This window comes from Toxorhynchites rutilus, chromosome 1 (genome assembly GCF_029784135.1).
Source record: "Toxorhynchites rutilus septentrionalis strain SRP chromosome 1, ASM2978413v1, whole genome shotgun sequence".
Taxonomy (NCBI): Eukaryota; Metazoa; Arthropoda; class Insecta; order Diptera; family Culicidae; genus Toxorhynchites; species Toxorhynchites rutilus.
Window position 1 is genome coordinate 108,951,023 of NC_073744.1, and position 17,819 is coordinate 108,968,841.

The 17,819-nt window shown below is 36.6% G+C and overlaps 1 protein-coding gene across 1 annotated transcript; it reads left to right on the plus strand.

Moving 5' to 3' along the window:
* The first annotated feature begins 2,577 nt into the window (after positions 1 to 2,577).
* Positions 2,578 to 3,168, plus strand: LOC129761793 (cytochrome c oxidase subunit 6A, mitochondrial-like). The gene is made up of 2 exons (XM_055759566.1): positions 2,578 to 2,761; positions 2,812 to 3,168. The coding sequence occupies exons 1-2, from the start codon at positions 2,668 to 2,670 to the stop codon at positions 3,048 to 3,050; spliced, it is 333 nt and encodes a 110-aa protein (XP_055615541.1). The 5' UTR covers positions 2,578 to 2,667; the 3' UTR covers positions 3,051 to 3,168.
* The last annotated feature ends 14,651 nt before the right edge of the window (positions 3,169 to 17,819 follow it).

Below are 17,819 nucleotides of genomic sequence, written 5' to 3' on the forward strand. Positions count from 1 at the left end.
GGTGGCAAATCCAGAACAAGGCGGCATCGAGGGCGTTCGAAATGGCTTTTTTCAAAACCACGAGTACTAAGTTTTTTAAATTGGAACCATTCCATAAAGCAAGGCGCTTTTCAGGGCCATTAAACCTTTCAAGAAAGAGTTTAGGAAATACAGTTCAATGCTTTCTAAAACATTATCCAAAATAATAATAAAACACAAATTGATTTTTTCATAATTTGTTTGCCAGGATATGATGAGTATGTGAATTTGGCAGTTGTTCTGAGCTTATTGATAGTTGGGGACTTTCCTGATTATACAATTTTCATCAATTCTTAAATTGTTTCCAGATTGAAAGTACAGTAATTTACAATTAGTTCGACATTTAGCTAATTGGACGGACATGTAATGCGACTTATTTAGTTGGACATTTTTGTAAACATAGAGATCCAAATTATGACCCCACATTGAAAGTCGACACTGTACCACTGTCATCGCAAATGTTCAATTACAGGTTAAAATCGCCTCCAATGCGACACTGAGTGGCGCTTCGGCACGTCGCATTGAATGTAATTTACTGTACAACATGTCACAAAGTTGGATAGGAAGAAATTTTCCAACTGTGAAAGCTGTGGCGAGTGGCAACAAATCGCTAAACAGGAAGGTTTAGCCGAACAAAACGGGGATATCGAGTGATAACAAAACAATAAACTCTTTAGATTGAAGATAATTTTGTGATCCTGAAAAGGACCCTTTTTAGCCTGCATGTGAATCCAACGAGCGAACAAATCGTAATGAATGTATTTTTTTGCCATCGCTCCCTTTGAACGCTCATTCGTTCGTCTCGTTGGACTCGCCCCTCTGGCTGAGTCTGCCGATTTGTCTCTATCCTGTGAGTGTGTACCGCTAGAGTATAAAACACGCGGACCCCAAATAAATATCTTATTTTCTTTCAAACCGTAAACCCGTGTGGTTGTACGGCATCGGCATCGTGGACGTAACAAAGGAGGACAAGTTAAGGGAAAGGCAAAGTCTCACTCGAACCGTGCAAGTCTCCAGTTCCCTGTTGGTCGCATTCACTGATTGCTCCGCAAGGGTAACTAGGCCGAACGGATTGGTGCCGGAGCACCAGTATACCTAACAGCGATTATAGAGTTTCGGCCGTCGGAGTGCTCGAGTTGGCTTTCAAAGCTGCTCACGACAATCAGAAAACCCGCATCAAGAACAGAGCAGCTTCGGTTCGGCGCTCATCAAGGCAACAATTAGTTTCAGTGAGTGGCAAAGTGTTTCTCCGGCACGTCGCATTAAATGTAATTTACTGAACAACATGTCACAAGCTGAATGGGAAGAAATTTTCCAACTGTGAAAGCTGTGGCGAGTGGCAAACGCCATAGCTAAACAGGAAGGTTTAGCCGAACAAGATGGGAATATCGAGTGATAACAAAAACACAACACCAAAGGTTCTTTTCAGAACCCCCAACATTTTCATAAAGAGTAAACAGTAAACTAATCAATTTTTCAGGAAGATAGGTAGGTATTCACGTTGGAGAAGAAAATAAAACAATATATTCAAAATAAATATTTAACAAAGGCTGTCTCCTTTGTATAGTCCTACATCACTCCGGTTATGTCCCCGACATTACCCACCCGTCTTTTTTGGTAACAAACGAAAAAAATTAATATACATGAAGTGCGCCACGAATTATTGAGACAAAAAAAAAACTAGTACAAAAATAACAAACTAATTCGCTTAGTAGCGGATAAGCAACCAAAGATCCCCCGCTAAGGAAATTGATCTAGAAATTGAAATAAAAATTATCAAGTAAAAAACCCACTCCTATTCTATCTACAAATATAAATAAGAATAGATCGCCAAATGTGCTGGTAAGCGCAAAACTCGAGTAAGGAATTGTCCGATTTGAGCTTTATTTTTTTGTATCAAGCATATATTTCATGTAACGGAGAAATATGTTATTCGCAAGTGATTGAAGAATCTTGAACGAGAATTGTGTCTGAGAAGAATTTTATATTATAATGACGATTTTTTAATAGAAGTTGTTAGAAATTTATAGTAAAGGGAAATTGTAAAGGATCAAATGAAACTAATCAGAGAAGAGTTCTGCAATTGAACCAACGAATGTTCGCTTGGTGAAAACGTGAATGAAAATCATTTTGGGCGAGACGAAGTTCGCCGGGTCAGCTAGTTGAAAATAAAACATGATGAAATATAGCATAGCATCGATTCATTTTTTTACTGTTGAAATGATAACACTAACCGTCATATGGAAAGCATTTTCTGTAACAACCAAATATGACATGCCTAGCATGAAGCTACGCTCAAAATGTGCGTCGTGTTGGATGACATTGCACTTAGGAGATATGAAAAAGTGGCGAGACGAGCGCAAGATTATTACCACAAATCGAAAAATTACGACGAACGATCGTTTCGGCAAGCTTTGACAGCCGACACTCATGAAACAAAACGCGGCATTCAGAGCACCGCTTTTCAGAATTTGATTCACACATCTAGTACACTTGGTAAGTGTTTTTTCAAAATTATTACACAGACCATCCAACATCCCCCCGATACAAATGTCATGTAAAAATTGAAACATTTGATCATTTATCAAATTTTCCTGCGAAGTGAGGTAGAATTGTATTTCGAAAAGCAGGACGATACATAATACGATAATGTCTCTTGTGAGCCATATTTTTCGACGAGCTATTTCACAATCTGCCGCTCGTCATGCAGTTGCAGGTCCTTCAGCGGTTTCAGGCCATGAGGGTAAGAAAAACAATTACTATCAAGTTATGTAATAACAAGTTTCTTTGCAGGCGGAGGAGGATACAAACTGTGGAAGAAACTTTCATTCTTCGTTGCATTGCCCGGAGTTGGTCTGTGCATGTTGAACGCATATTTGAAGCATCAAGAGGAACATGGCCATTCGCGTCCAGAATTCTTACCATACGAACATATGCGTATTAGAACCAAACGTTTTCCGTGGGGAGATGGAACCAGGAGTTTGTTTCACAACCCTCATACCAATCCCCTTCCAACTGGTTATGAAGATTAAACCATATATTCTAACGCGCTTCAAGTGCAGACATGTGCATAGAATGTGAACTAGGAATAGATTCACTACAGCCAAGAGCTGACAGCGTCAAATATAATGCAGTGAACGATAAACTTGAGATATTTCAATTTCTTATTTTTTGTTTTTAGAGAAACCCAATCGGGTCTTATGCGAATACTATCGTGGATGGTTGACGAATATACAGAGTTTTCACTACAAATGGTTCGCTTATTTTATAGATTTCTGATCAGACTAAAATTATGGCTAACATTGAATTAGCTTTTTATACATTTTCATTCATTATTTTCATTTAAAAAAATCTTTCTCAGTCCTATCGTAAACAAAGCGTATAATACTGGAAGCGTATGACATTTAATTGCGGTCATGTGAGCATGAAAGCATCTATTTTGGTAAATTTGGTCAAGAAAGTTCGTGAAAATTCTAGTTTCTGGGTCTTTTTGACTACATACATGTCAAAATTTTTCAATGGAGCATGATAAAAGCAAATAAAAGTACAGTGTTCGTCCGCTAACTGGGCTGAAGCCGCCTCCAGCGAATTCCGCTCGTTAACTGTGCTGACTTTTCAAACGCCAAAAAACACTGAGGGGAACGTCAATGGATACACTCAGAAAAAATATGTATTGAAAAATATGGAAGCGCAAAATGAAAACTACACTAAGAGAAATAATTTGTAAATATAACGATTTTTTTGGTAAATGCAACCAATCTTGTCATTTTCTACCGTACTAGTAATTGGATTAGCCTACGAGCATCTCCTTTTTTTCACCGAGTGTCTCCTTTTTCACCGCTTGTTTACATCGACGAATATATTTATTTCCACTATGTTTCGTAGGAGAGTGTATGCATACTGACAGATTTCTACTACGAGGTGTTTAATGAAAGTGGAAAGGTGGGAATGTTTATGTTTATATATAATTATCGTACGATTTAATTTAATGCATAAAAGTTGTCATCAAAACCGGAGTTGAGCACATCTCTAAATTTTAACAAATATTGTTAGGGGCTGTCCACATACCACGTGGACAGAAAAAGCATGATTTTAGACACCCCCTCCCCCTCCGTGGACAAGCGTGGACATTTCTTATACACCTCCCCCTGTTGTCCACGTGGACATTCCTCCGGTTTTGAGGAAAAAATCAAGAAATTTTATCTTTTCGTATAAATTTCATTTCAAGTTCGTTTCTATTTTCTATTCCATATGTTTATTGATAAAAATTATAGCCTTACCAATGGTAACGATTTGTCTTGAAATCTTCGATGTTTTTCAACATTGTCCGGGAGTTCATTATTTTCTTCCGAATTCAATTCACGTTATATCCATATCCATTTTAAAATACCCTTTGTGAGCTTATTCTCGAGTATTTTTATTAAAGCTGGCTGGCTGTTTGAGTTTTCAAAAAATCAGACAATAAAATCAACCACTTTGTTTGAAAACAGAATTTTCTCGTCTAAACATCAATGACTTTCGCTTTTACAGGTTCGGTAGTGCCTGATGGCTATAATGAACCTAGTAAAAACAAAACATCTGCAATATCATCGTGATCGATGTTTCCGTTGACCTACAACCCTTAATTGTTAAATCATGCTGAATATTGTCCTTAAAAATTCATGCCGATTCTAAGGAAAAAACCAAAAGCATATTTTTGTAGGCATACATCTTTTCGATCATAGATGCACGGTTTTTTCCTGAATATTTCAGCATCCTTCATGCAACTTGAGAATTCCATCCTCTCTGAACTTATGCTATACAGTAAGTTAACAGTTAATAATCTGAAGATGCAATATCTGGTGTGTAAGGCGGGTGGAGTTTTAGAAGTGCCCTAGAAGCGTTCTGGATCGTTGATTTTCATACGTTCAGCTGCTAGCAGTACTTGTTGGAATTCATCGAAACTAGTTGCTTGGTAAAAGCTCATGATACAGATTTTCTTCCAGTCCTACCAGACCCAGCCATAACTTTCTTCAAGCGAAAACCTGCTTCGGGGTTCCATTCACTTGCTTAGATTTTTTTCAACTCAACATTCTTGTAAATGATTTGCCCTTTACAATTCGCTACAAATATGTATTTTCGTCGCGTTTATGAAACGAATCGCAGATTGAGATAAGTCCCTTCAAGTGTTTTTCGGTAAAATAAACCCTTATTCCTGAATCCGGTCGGATTTGAAATTAGCACAATGTTGCGTTCTTTAAGAGGGAATTCTAGTCTAGAAATTTGAAAAAAATATATTTTTTCTTCATATTTCTCTAATTCAGACATTTAAGAATATACCATAGAAGAGACTTTTTGAAAATCTCATTATTTACCAAGTTATAGCCATTTTAGTGATGCGATATCTTATCTAGTACGGCCATAACAATTAACTTCAAACGCGTTTTTCTCGAAATATGTTTTTCAAACTGGTTTACACGATATCTCAAGTTCTACTTATCCGATCTATGTTTATATTAATACAATCTGTATGTATCTTTCTATCGCATGAACCTAATAAAAATCATAATTTCGTAACTTTCTTCTTCTTCTTCTTCTTCAATGGCACTAACGTTCCTAGAGGAACTTCGCCGTCTCAACGTAGTATTACTTGCGTCATTTTTATTAGTACTTAGTTGAGATTTCTATGCCAAATAACACGCCTTGAATGCATTCTGAGTGGCAAGCTCTAGAATACGCGTGATCACAGTGCAAGTCGGAGAAAATTTCTTTGACGAAAAATTCCCCCGACCAGAACGGGAATCGAACCCGAACACCCGGCATGTTAGTTATGACGCTAACCACTCGGCCAAGGGAGCACAATTTCGTAACTTTACTATTTTAAAAAAATCAAGAAACTCAGAAAAAAAGTTTTTTAACAGCATTTTTTTCCTTCAAATTTCCGCCATTTTATCAAAAAACACGTTTTTGACTTGTCCGAGGTTTACACGATAGTGGCATCTTTACTGATTCAGAATATGTTCGATTTGTTTGTTTTAGAGAACCAGATGGTGGAATCTTGTACGCCATGGCACAACTTTTTTTTTAACCCCCTCACTCGATCAGCTTCTAATTATGGATATATATTTTTCCGTTCAATTTTTGTTTTGTTGATATAACAAATAGTGATATGATGGATGGTAAAAATATTCTTTGTTTTACTTTTTCGGAGCTCGAACAAACGTCCGAAATTCGTGTCTCTATCCCCCTTAATTTGATCGAGTAAAATCCTATCGGATTGTACAAATAATGCAACCTTGAAATGCAGAATGCAAAAGTTTATTTCGTTCGGATTGCGATTTGTCAAATCCGATCGGGTTCCGTAATATGGGTTAATATGTAGTCCATGCATTGCCCCATTCCCTCTATTACCGGGTGGAATAAATTGGATCCTAGTTCATGTGCGTTACCTTCAGAATATACATTTCAGGAAAGAGGTTGTCATATGAAAAAATATGGATGTTTGACCGAGCAGCACTCTCAGGCAGTTCAGTATTTTTATTGATGAATACTGAGCACTCAGGGCGGGCGTGAAGTTCGAAAAATCGTGTAAATACAAAACAGATTTCATTCAACTTTGACTTCTAACTTGAATGTTCTACTTTAAAAAATACTTAACGTTTCCACGTGGACAATATCAAAACCCCCTCCCCCCTCACCGTGGACAAGCGTGGACATTTTCGTAACCCCTACCCCCCCTAAAATAGTCCACGTGGTATGTGGACAGCCCCTTAAGAGATTTCCAGCAGTTCTTGATGTTTAGTGTAGTGATTTTATTTTGAGGTTTATATTCACAAACATACAAGTATGACTAATAGAAATTGCATGTATATAGTGTGCCTAGCCAGCCCATATATGCAAACGTGGAGGCGATATACATACATCCCAGGAAACAATAAATCGTATAATTATCGTTTATATGACATCATATACCCTATATACATGTATATGGCCTCCAATTTCGTATGCATATGCCAGTTATACACATCATAATTAGCGTCGCCTGGGTGGTGCGGCCCACCCCCGGGTGCAAGGTTTTAGGGATGCAGAATGAACCGAATTTATATGAAGAAATTGGATAGATATGATTTTTGATGGGGAGTGGGGATGCAAATCAATTCTCCCGCCCCGGGGGCAAAAGCTTCACTCGACGTCACTGCACATCATACAAGTAATGTGTCTTGGATGTATGTATATCATCTTCAATTTAAGATTTTTTTAGGATTTAATGTTTGCTGGGTATATGCTGGGCAGGCACGAAGGCAGTTTTAAATGTTTAAAGTATGAATGAAATTTTTTACTTCATGTTATTTGATTACTTGAAACATGTAGTACTGAACTTTATTTAACCATTTCTATATAAAATTTTGCGATATTTCCACTAAAACACTTTTCACTTTTCTTGAAACCGGAAATATTCGGACTTAAAAATAATTTTTAACGTAATATTCCAAACATACATGTATTTAATAGTTATTATAATGATCACGGCAATATGTGGAAAGATATTTAATCCATTGCGTTTTGAGGTGACACTATCCTAGACCAGCTGGTGGGCGCCTAGAAATACCTACGTGGGCGACCAGTAGACCGCGGACTACCATTTGGCCCTCCCTGGTCTATACTGATATGTGGTATATTTGCGACTGAACGAAGTAGAGATGGACAAATCGTTCAAAAGAACTAGTTCACCAAAAAGAGTGAACGAACTGTCGTTCTTTTTTGCTGGGCAACAGTTCATATGAACTGTCGCCCCAGTTCCCAGTTCCCATACCCAGTTCAGAACGAACTGTGTACGGTGAACGATGAACTGATAATACAACTTAGAACGAACTGACCGCTGACTGAACTGTGTATACAGTCCAGAACGAACTGTGTGAGAAGACCGCCGAATGAACTGTGCATGCAGTTCAGAACGGACTGTGTATGGTGAGTGGTGTATAAGAGGAAAGAAAACGAACGAGTGATAGATGAATCAAATCAAATCAAAATGAAAAATCAAATATGAATCAAGGTAAATAGTCCTCAAATTAACGAATAGAAACAAACGATAGCCCCATGAAACAACAAAAATAATATGTCGGTATTGTCGCTTTCATAAAAAAGCGCATCATTTTCAGGATTTAAATTGGATTGTAAAATTATTTATCAAATAAAAATTTAATTTCGTATTTTGGAGCTCAGGGTAAATATTTCAGTAAGTTGGTATGCGAATCTACCTAACTTGGAAAATAAGTTGAAAGCGGAAAGATTTAAACAGTTAAACATTAAAATTCGCGTCGCTAATATGAAATATGTTTTACGTTTAAATTTACAATTTACGTTTAAAATTGTTGCTCGATAATTTTGAGATGGACGTTCGCGGTTTGGGTACAGTTTTGCTATAGCATTTATTGCAATACATCGTAAGCAAAACATCACAATGTTAAATAACGACTCAAACAAAATCGAGATTTCAAAATCAAAGTTTGATTTTCTATTGTGCTAAGTTATTTCTAACAAATATCGGACGAATAATGATTAATACGGCATTTAATGAACGAACAATCCTACATAACATCCCACACTTTTTATACTTGCTTTGACATATCCCTCCACTGTACAAAAGAGTGAGTGAACTGCTCAAAAGAACTAGTTCACTTGAGTGAACGGTTGGTCACTGAACGGTTCATTAAAGTGAACTGTTTTGCCCACCTCTAGAACGAAGTACTGAACATTTCGTGCCCTATACGGCTATTTTATACGGTGAATTCTATTGTTGCATTCTTGCTCGGGTATTCTGGGATATTTGCTATAAACAATAGAGCTTTGTTTTATAGCAATACGAATTTTTTGACAATGTCCAATATCTTTCTCGAAACGTCTTGTCAGTTCTACTGGTATTGTTTTGATTCTTTTGTTGAGGTAAGTTATTTGTTTTTTCAATAAAACTTTTGATTTTTATTCGTTCTTTTTCAGTTAAGATAGCAACTAAATACGAGTTTGAGAGGAGATTGAACACAGATTATTAAATATTAATCAAGAAAATTAAGGCAGGAATGTAAAAGATATAAGCAAATTCATTATTGGAACTGCTAACTGACAGTTTTTATAGGTAGAAAAGCCATAGAAGCCTAGCCCGCATAAATTGGGAAATTTTATCAAGAAACTAAACGTGAGTAGTTCATTATTTTCCATAGCAAAGACCTGAAAACAAAAGAATTGTTAATATAAATGCCATATACGAAGTTCATTCCAACTCGACTGGACTTTGGCAGCAACATCTTAGACTGCAGTGAAACCTTGTGTATAGACATTGGTCATTCAAGCAACATTGCATACTTGAAATCATTAAAAAATTATACTACTTTTTGGAAAGGGTCAAAAAAAATTTCTTAATTTTTTGCATAAATTTATAACTTAAAAACTGTAATACCTTCAAAATTCTGGTCGAAGGATGGAATGAAGGAAATTGTTTAAATTTTCATAGAGAAATACCAATTTTTTTTATTTTTTTCAAAAAAAGTACGCTAAAGAATATTTTTTCAATTGAATTTTTGTTTTCAAAAACTTATATTTTTCAACAAGTCACTCATGCATCGTTAGATGGGCACTTTTTCTAACAACACCTTTTTCATGTTTTTTGAAAAAAAAAAACATAATTAAAAAAAATCCCAATTTTCTATAAAATTAAGATAGCCATATAGTGGATTCGACAATGTTTTAAATCTTATTAACTTTTGTCTTATTTGAACTTTTGTTGAACATGTGAACTTTCTATCTTTTATAGTTTCTGAAATATATGGCATGTTTGTATGGAGAATCCAAAAAAAAATTATGTTTCACTCTTAACATTTTTGTGTAAATAGAAAATCAATAGAAAAATGTTTGCAGAACATGTACATCGCTATAATCTATACATAAAAATTTTACGAGTTCAATATTAATAGTAATTCAAAAAATCATGAAAAAGTTGTTCCAAAAATTCTTTTTCCGCAAGAGCGCCCATCTTCCGATGTATGCTGAGATTTGTCGAATAAAAAACAGGAAGTGGGTTATATCTATGGTATAACCGCAAGGGTGACGTAGGACTATCGTTGATTTAGAGATCATTTGTTTGAAGTTGAATCTAAATACATCCTGAATGAATGAATAAATAAATATTTGGGTGACTTCAAAAACGAGAGTGTTACGTTGGAGACTCAAGGTTTTATGCATCCAATATTGGATACAAAAAACCTTGTTCTGAAGAATAATCTTCAGAAGCTTTCCTGCTAACTGCACTTGATTGACAAATCACAAAACCAAATGTATGTGGTCGCAGTATTATATGGATAGAAAACATTAAAATAAACTCGCTTGAATGTAATTTTCAATTCCAAGGAGAACTGGCAGATTATTTTTCAGCAACGATCATTTCTTTCCAGGTTTCCTCTCGATAACCAGCAAACGAAAAGAGTTGCGCGCGTGTATGTGTGTGTGTGTGGCGGTTGCTTCTATGTCTTCCCGAGGATCCGTATTTCGATGCTGATACTCTCTTGGTCACGAGAGTATCAGCATCGGCTTTTCTGCGCTCCCTCACAGTTAAAACAAACTGATTGCATTTCAGGTCAGGTAAGGCCAGGTAATGAATCCCTCGATCCCTCGCCGTTCAGCTCGTTCAGTAACGATGTTGTCTTGTCGATGTCCTCTGGCGTCGTGCACAAATTACGTAACGCTAAAAATCCGAATTTTGAACCGCCTCCCCCCCCTTTCGTAACGCAATTTCCTATCTCTAATAAACAGAAAGTAACGCAACATCTACCCCCTCCCCCCTTATCGCGTTACGTAATATGTGCACGACGCCTCACGAAAAATGAATCGGTTTCACCACCAGAATATCATTTCAGTATACTTTTCGTGCGTGATTGAATCGAGAGAAGGTGTGGTTTACGATGGCAATTTGGAAGGCAAACTAGAGGAGAATGAACTCTCTGAGTATGAAAATTTCGGCGACTGAGCAATAATCGATTGAAAATTATATAATTTTCGCGATACGAAACATTTTCCGTTTTTCATGTTATGCATCCAATATTGGATACGAAAATATCGTACTGATGGGAAAGAATAATCTTCAGAAGCTTTCTAGCTAATTACACTTGATTGAAAAATTACGAAATCGAATGTATTTGGTCGCTGTGTTCGCCATATAATTAGAAAACATTAAAATAAACTCTTTCGCATGGATGTATTCTTCAATTCCCAGGGAACTGGCAGATTATTTTTCAGCAACGATTAGATCTTTCCGGAATTTTCTCGATGCTGTATGGCATCCAAACGAAAATTCTCGTTTCAGTTTGGCCTGCAAAAAACTTTTCTAAACTCTAATCCATCAAATTTGGAGCCCTGAAAAGGGCCGATGATTATATGCTAAGCTAATATAGCACCCTCTCCTTGGATTCGATGGGCCAGCTGAATGTCCTTGGGCATGATGTGACGCGTTTTGCGTGGATAGCACACAAATTTGTATCTTCGAATAAGCCTCCTGCAGAGTCATAACCGCGGAACTTTGGAAGCGCAAGTCGGTTTTGAAGTCGTGAGCAATTCCACGATCCAAAAGCTGCAAAGGTAGCTTGCGGATCAGCAATTCGGTCGACTTCCGATAGCGATGAATTTCACGCAAAGTTCCCGGTCGATAGCGATGTGGCTTCTTCACCTATCCTGCGGCTGGTGCGCTTATCCGAGCTGCTTTCGTGTGCCTTACCACTGAAAGACCAACTATCTATCTGCTTGGTCCCAAACAAACGAGTCGTCACGGTTCGAGAGTAGAGTAAGAAATGAACGAAAGCAAAGGAAGCGTCATTTTATAAACCATAAAAGTATAGAATCTAAACCCCACCCTTATTATATTCGTTGCTTACCCTGAGAGAGAAACGAATAACATCGAAGTAAGTATACAGTAATGTATTTGAATCCGGACACTTTGCGTTACATTTAATACCATACCGCAGCCACAACATTTTCTGCATGTTGAATTAATGCGATTGATAAGTAACTATCAAGAAACTATCAGTAACTATATTAGCAACTATTAATCGCATAAATTCAACATGAAAAAAATGTTATGGCTGTGGTATGATATTGAATGTAATGCAAAGTGTCCGGATTCAAAAGCATTACTGTAAAAAAGAGTTAACTCGAATGAAATTTTTTCGGTTCGGCCTGCAAAAACGAAATTAAGAGCCCCCGCCGACTGCAGACTGACTTGTCGACCTATAGTTCGGTCGGCTTCTTAATCAGTACGGAGAAAAAAAGTCTGTAGTGTACAGCATAATGCATAGACGTAAGTATGAGCTTCCCCATCTCACATTCCAATAAGATTAATGGGTTTCCAAGTGGGCGCGCTACATACGGATACGAATGATTTCAATAACCTGTTTTCGAAGCTATCATTAAGCTATTGAAACAATTTTTCGACTCAATAAATAGCAATCATATAACTCTTGGACATTTTATCTTTTGTATGAAATGATTATCATACTGTTCCGTTGATCCGAAGCAGAATGAATCACGCTTAAAGAAGGAATGGATTTTTTCTTGGAATTTAGTCAGCAGAAATAATGCCCTTTCCCAACAATTAAAAACGACAAACGGTAAACAGTTTCATCAAAGTGATTTCTTCGATATGGGGATATATTCACTACATCATGTCATATATTTCATATTTTTCATTATGAAATCCTTATCCATGGCACCTATCGGTATCGAATTATCATCGACACCACGATTTTCGCTAAATGCTCCTTTCAGTTCGGCCTGTAAAAAACTTTTCTGAACTCTAATCCATCAAATTTGGAGCCCTGAAAAGGGCTGTTGATTATATGCTAAGCTAATATAGTACGCTCTCCTCGGATACGATGGGCCAGCTGGATGTCCTTGGGCATGATGTGACGCGTTTTGCATGGATAGCACACAAATTGGTATCTTCTAATAAGCCTCCTGCAGAGTCATAACCGCGGAACTTTGGAAGCGCAAGTCGGTTTTGAAGTCCTGAGCAATTCCACGAACCAAATGCTGCAAAGGTAGCTTGCGGATCAGCAATTCGGTTGACTTCTGATAGCGACGAATTTCATGCGAAGTTCCCGGTCGATAGCGATGTGGCTTCTTCACGCTTCCTGCGGCTGATGCGCTTATCCGAGCTGTTTTCGTGGTGCCTTACCACCGAAAGACTAACGAGCTGTCTACTTAGTCCCGATGAAACGAGTCCTCACGGTGCGAGAGTAGAGTAAGAAATGAAAGCAAGGGAAGTGTCATTTTATAAAACATAAAAGAATCGAATGTAAACCCCACCCTCTTTATTGTATAAGCTTACTGTATACTCACGAATATAATAAGGGTGGGATTTAGATTCTATACTTATATGGTTTATAAAATGACGCTTCCTTTGCTTTCGTTCATTTCTTACTCTACTCTCGCACCGTGAGGACTCGAGCTCGTTAGTCTTTCGCAGACAGCTCGTTAGTCATTCGGTGGTAAGGCACACGAAGTCAGCTCGGATAAGCGCACCAGTAGCAGGATAGGTGGAGAAGCCACATCGCTATCGACCGGGAACTTCGCATGAAATTCGTCGCTATCAGATATCGACCGAATTGCTGATCCGCAAGCTACCTTTGCAGCATTTGGTTCGTGGAATTGCTCAGGACTTCAAAACCGACTTGCGCTTCCAAAGTTCCGCGGTTATGACGCTGCAGGAGGCTTATTCGAAGATACCAATTTGTGTGCTATCCATGCAAAACGCGTCACATCATGCCCAAGGACATCCAGCTGGCCCATCGTATCCGAGGAGAGCGTGCTATATTAGCTTAGCATATAATCAACGGCCCTTTTCAGGGCTCCAAATTTGATGGATTAGAGTACAGAAAAGTTTTTTACAGGCCGAACTGAAAGGAGCATTTGGCGAAAATCGTGGTTTCGATAATAATTCGTTACCGATAGGTGCCATGGATATGAATTTCCTTATGACGAATATGAAATACATGACATGATGTAGTGAATATATCCGAAGAAATCACTTTGGTGAAACTGCATTATAAAATTATTTGTGTACGAATGCCGCAATCGATAGTCGACTCTAATTTGCGCTGGGTAATTTCCTCGGAGGACTCGATTCCTCCTTTGAGCATTAATAATCTCTTTCTGGCAAAACGATGTGGTATGAATCACATTATTTGAATGATAGAATGAAGAAGTTTTCTGCCAATTTCCTTCAACCTCCAAACGTATCTTTCTCCCGTTTGTCGTTTTCGCGTTCGCTAATCCTCTCTCACAACACCCATTTCTAGTTTGAGAAATTGTTGAGTAAACATTGTTTGCCAGTGCGCGTAGAGCGGGAATTCCTAAAGATTCATTGCACCTCTAATAAATTGCCGAAAGACGTGGTCTTACGTTGATCGCACTTGATTGAAAAAATCCAAAACGAAATGTATTTGGTCGAAGCATTATATGAGTAGAAAGCAAATAATCGCTCGAAAATGACTTGATTTTCGCGATGTGAAACATTTTCCGTTTTCCATGTTATGCATCCAATATTGGATACGAAAATTTCCACTGATGGGGAAAAAAATATTCAGAAGCTTTCCTGTTAATTGCGATTGATTGAAAAATAACAAAACCAAATGTATTTGGTTGCAGTGTTATATGGATAGAAAACATTAAAATAAACTATTTCGCATGAATGTATTTTTCAATTCCCAGGGGAACTGGCAGATTATTTTTCAGCAACGATGATAGCAACGAGAATTCCGCGCGTGTATGTGTGTGTGTGTGTGGCGGCTGCTCCGATGTTTCAAGCGGAACCGTGGCATCACTCTCCTCCTGATGGATTCCCTTTTGGCATTAGGTGCACAAACAGGCTCTTGGTGACACCGTTCATCAGCGCATTCATGATAAACGAAATTAGCTTCACAACAACAGCGACAACATGCTCCAATCGCTGTTCAATCATAACTGAGTGGGTTTACGAGCGGCGCTCGCTTATATACCGATTTTTGATTTCAATAGCCTGTTTTGAAAGCAATTTTAAGACTATTGAAACAAGTTTTTGGATGAAAAAGTAACAAGTATATGACGCGTAGACATTTTATCTTTCAAATGAAGTGTTTATCATACCATTTCGTTCAGTTGTTTAAGAGCTATTAACGCTCAAAATCTCGGTCTCCAGCGTAACGTTTTCGTTCTCGAAACTTTGGTTTTACACCCCGGTATAGAAATGAAAGACGTAGTCCTACGTCAAAATTGAAAAAACTATAAATTTCCAAAAAAAATTATCCATACACTATGAGACCTACAAAATGTTGGTTAAAGAATGAATTGTAGATAATTATTTGAGTTTTCATTAAATAATATCAAACAAATTTAAAAAATAAATAATTGAAATAAATAAATAAAATAATAAAAATAAATGAATATTAATTTTTCCTCTTTCCTTTTTTTTTAGCTCTTTTATAGTCAGCTTTTCGCTTTTTCATGTTTTTTTATTGAAAAATTACTATTAATTTCCAACTCGTAACAATTATATGTATAAACTATCGCGATGTACATGTTCAGGATTTTTTTTTCCTATTTAGAAACATGTCAAGAACATGTCAAACGCAAAAATTTACACAAAAAGAGTAGAATATTATTTTTTGGGAGTTGGAGACTCCTGAAATATATATCAGAAACTATAAAAGATAGTAAGTTGTGGTCTTCGACAAAAAATCATATTGAAAAAGATCATCGTCGCGTCAAATGTCGAACGAATAATTTATTCAATGTTATTTATAGTGTTGCCACCTACAACAGTTTTAAATTACAATGCCCTCTTTCGAATCAGCATGATTAAAATCAGTTCTAAATTTTTGATAATTCAATGACAATCATTTTTCACGATTTTTTAATGACTTCAAGAAAACTTGTTACACTTTTACATACAATATTCATTTGATACGGAAAATTTGATTTTCAATCATTATTCCGTTCCTGAAGATGTGTTTATTTTTCCCGTCGCAGAGAAAACGTAATTTTATACACCGAAGAAGTGTGTTTCTAACGTTGCTAATTTGTTCTGCAGTTCTGCAGCATCTTATACTTTTGTTTTATACTTACCATTATAAAAATTAAATTCATTACTCGTGTAAAATTACATGTACTTTTTACTTTCCGTTTTATTTATTTTATTTCATGTAAAATTCAAAACTGTCAAATTCAGCTTCGATGTCCCGAATTGTATGGGAGAATAATTGACGTAACGTGATGTGACTTGACGTAAACGTGACGTGGATGTTGTATGTGAATCGCACTTATATCGTTATTTTGACTTTAAATAAAATTAGGATTAGTTATATTTTTTTCAAAGAAAACATGAAAAAACTGTTGATAGAAAAAAAACCTTAAACCTCTAAAAGTGCCCATCTTCTGATGCATGGGTGACTTGTTAGAAATTGTAATGACTATTCACATAATTTTCTTGAGAATTTAAAAAAAATTGTTTTTCACAAAAACTCCTGGGACGAGTTGGCATGAAATTCGTCAATAGCTGCTTGATCATAGCCGTGAATAATAAAATCCGACAACGGACCTGATCACGAACGTCACTTCACTGTGAAAAAGCAAAGTATGTAGAATAGAAGGTATCTGATTTGTTCAAGTAGTGGTAGGCAAAAAAAAAGCAAAAATAATAATAAACCATCGATCGAATTCATGTTAATTCGAACATTTTTTTTTAAATTGTCACACAAGAACTGTCTCAAAATTTGTTTCGAAATAATGAGATAGCAGTTTACTTAATTATTTTGAAAATTAAAAACAGTGAAGTAAAAACATAAAAACAGCAAATAAACAGTATTATGAACATAATGCAAAAACCGGTGAACAAATGTGTGTAGAATGTGCAGTGTCGTTCCCGGTAATTGGTAATATGATGAAAGATTAAGTCCCACACTGCTGATTTTTTGTCTTTCATTATAGCATCCATCAAGAGTCAACACGACGCTTTCATTGGTTTCGGTTCTGAGTGTTCAGCCGTAGTGAGCCCACTTGAAGGGACCAAAATGGCGTTTTTGGAAACGAGAAAAACTTTTCCTCCATCCCGGGTTATATTCCGAAGTGATTGCAAATTAATATTTTGCACTTTTACAAAAAGAAGTGGAGTAAAGTGAAAGTATAAAATTGGAATTGCGTGTGAAACTATTTGAATTATGTGCCAAATGTTATGCTACCATTCAAAATTATTCTGCTCCGGCATCGCGGGACATTTTGATGAAGTAAAAAAACTGTTCAGTATGAAATCGAAAAAACATCACATAAAACCTTAAATAAATGCGGTAAACTATCGTGTTTATCGTCGGCTCGACTTGCGATTTTGTCACTTTTTATGGTTTTTAGAACTTTTAAAATCAAGAAATATTGTAAAAAGCTTCAGATATTCGAATAAATTGAGGAGTTCTTATTACTAACTACTTTGTGTGTGTAACACATGCTCTCTCCGTGTGTATACAAAGGAAATTTCCCTTACCTTCTATTCTACGTACTTTGGTGAAAACGAAGTAAAGTGTACATAACCTTGTATACAAATCATTTCGTTTTTATCGTGAAGTGACGTTCATGATCAGGCCCAATGTTATACCTACCTGAGATATAGTGATCCTGAAAATTTTCATACTTACCTGAGACGTAGGTTACCTGAAAAATTGAAACTTACCTAATATAGCTTTCATTGTAATGACGACAATGAATCTAACGACAATGATCTACGTATTCTAGGGATATTTTTAACCTAGAATTGT

Bases quoted from the DNA above. Each gene is read 5' to 3' on its own strand.
- LOC129761793 (XM_055759566.1), top strand. From the start codon at position 2,668: ATGTCTCTTGTGAGCCATATTTTTCGACGAGCTATTTCACAATCTGCC. The intron at 2,762-2,811 runs GTAAGAAAAACA...GTTTCTTTGCAG, and splicing joins AGCGGTTTCAGGCCATGAGG to GCGGAGGAGGATACAAACTG.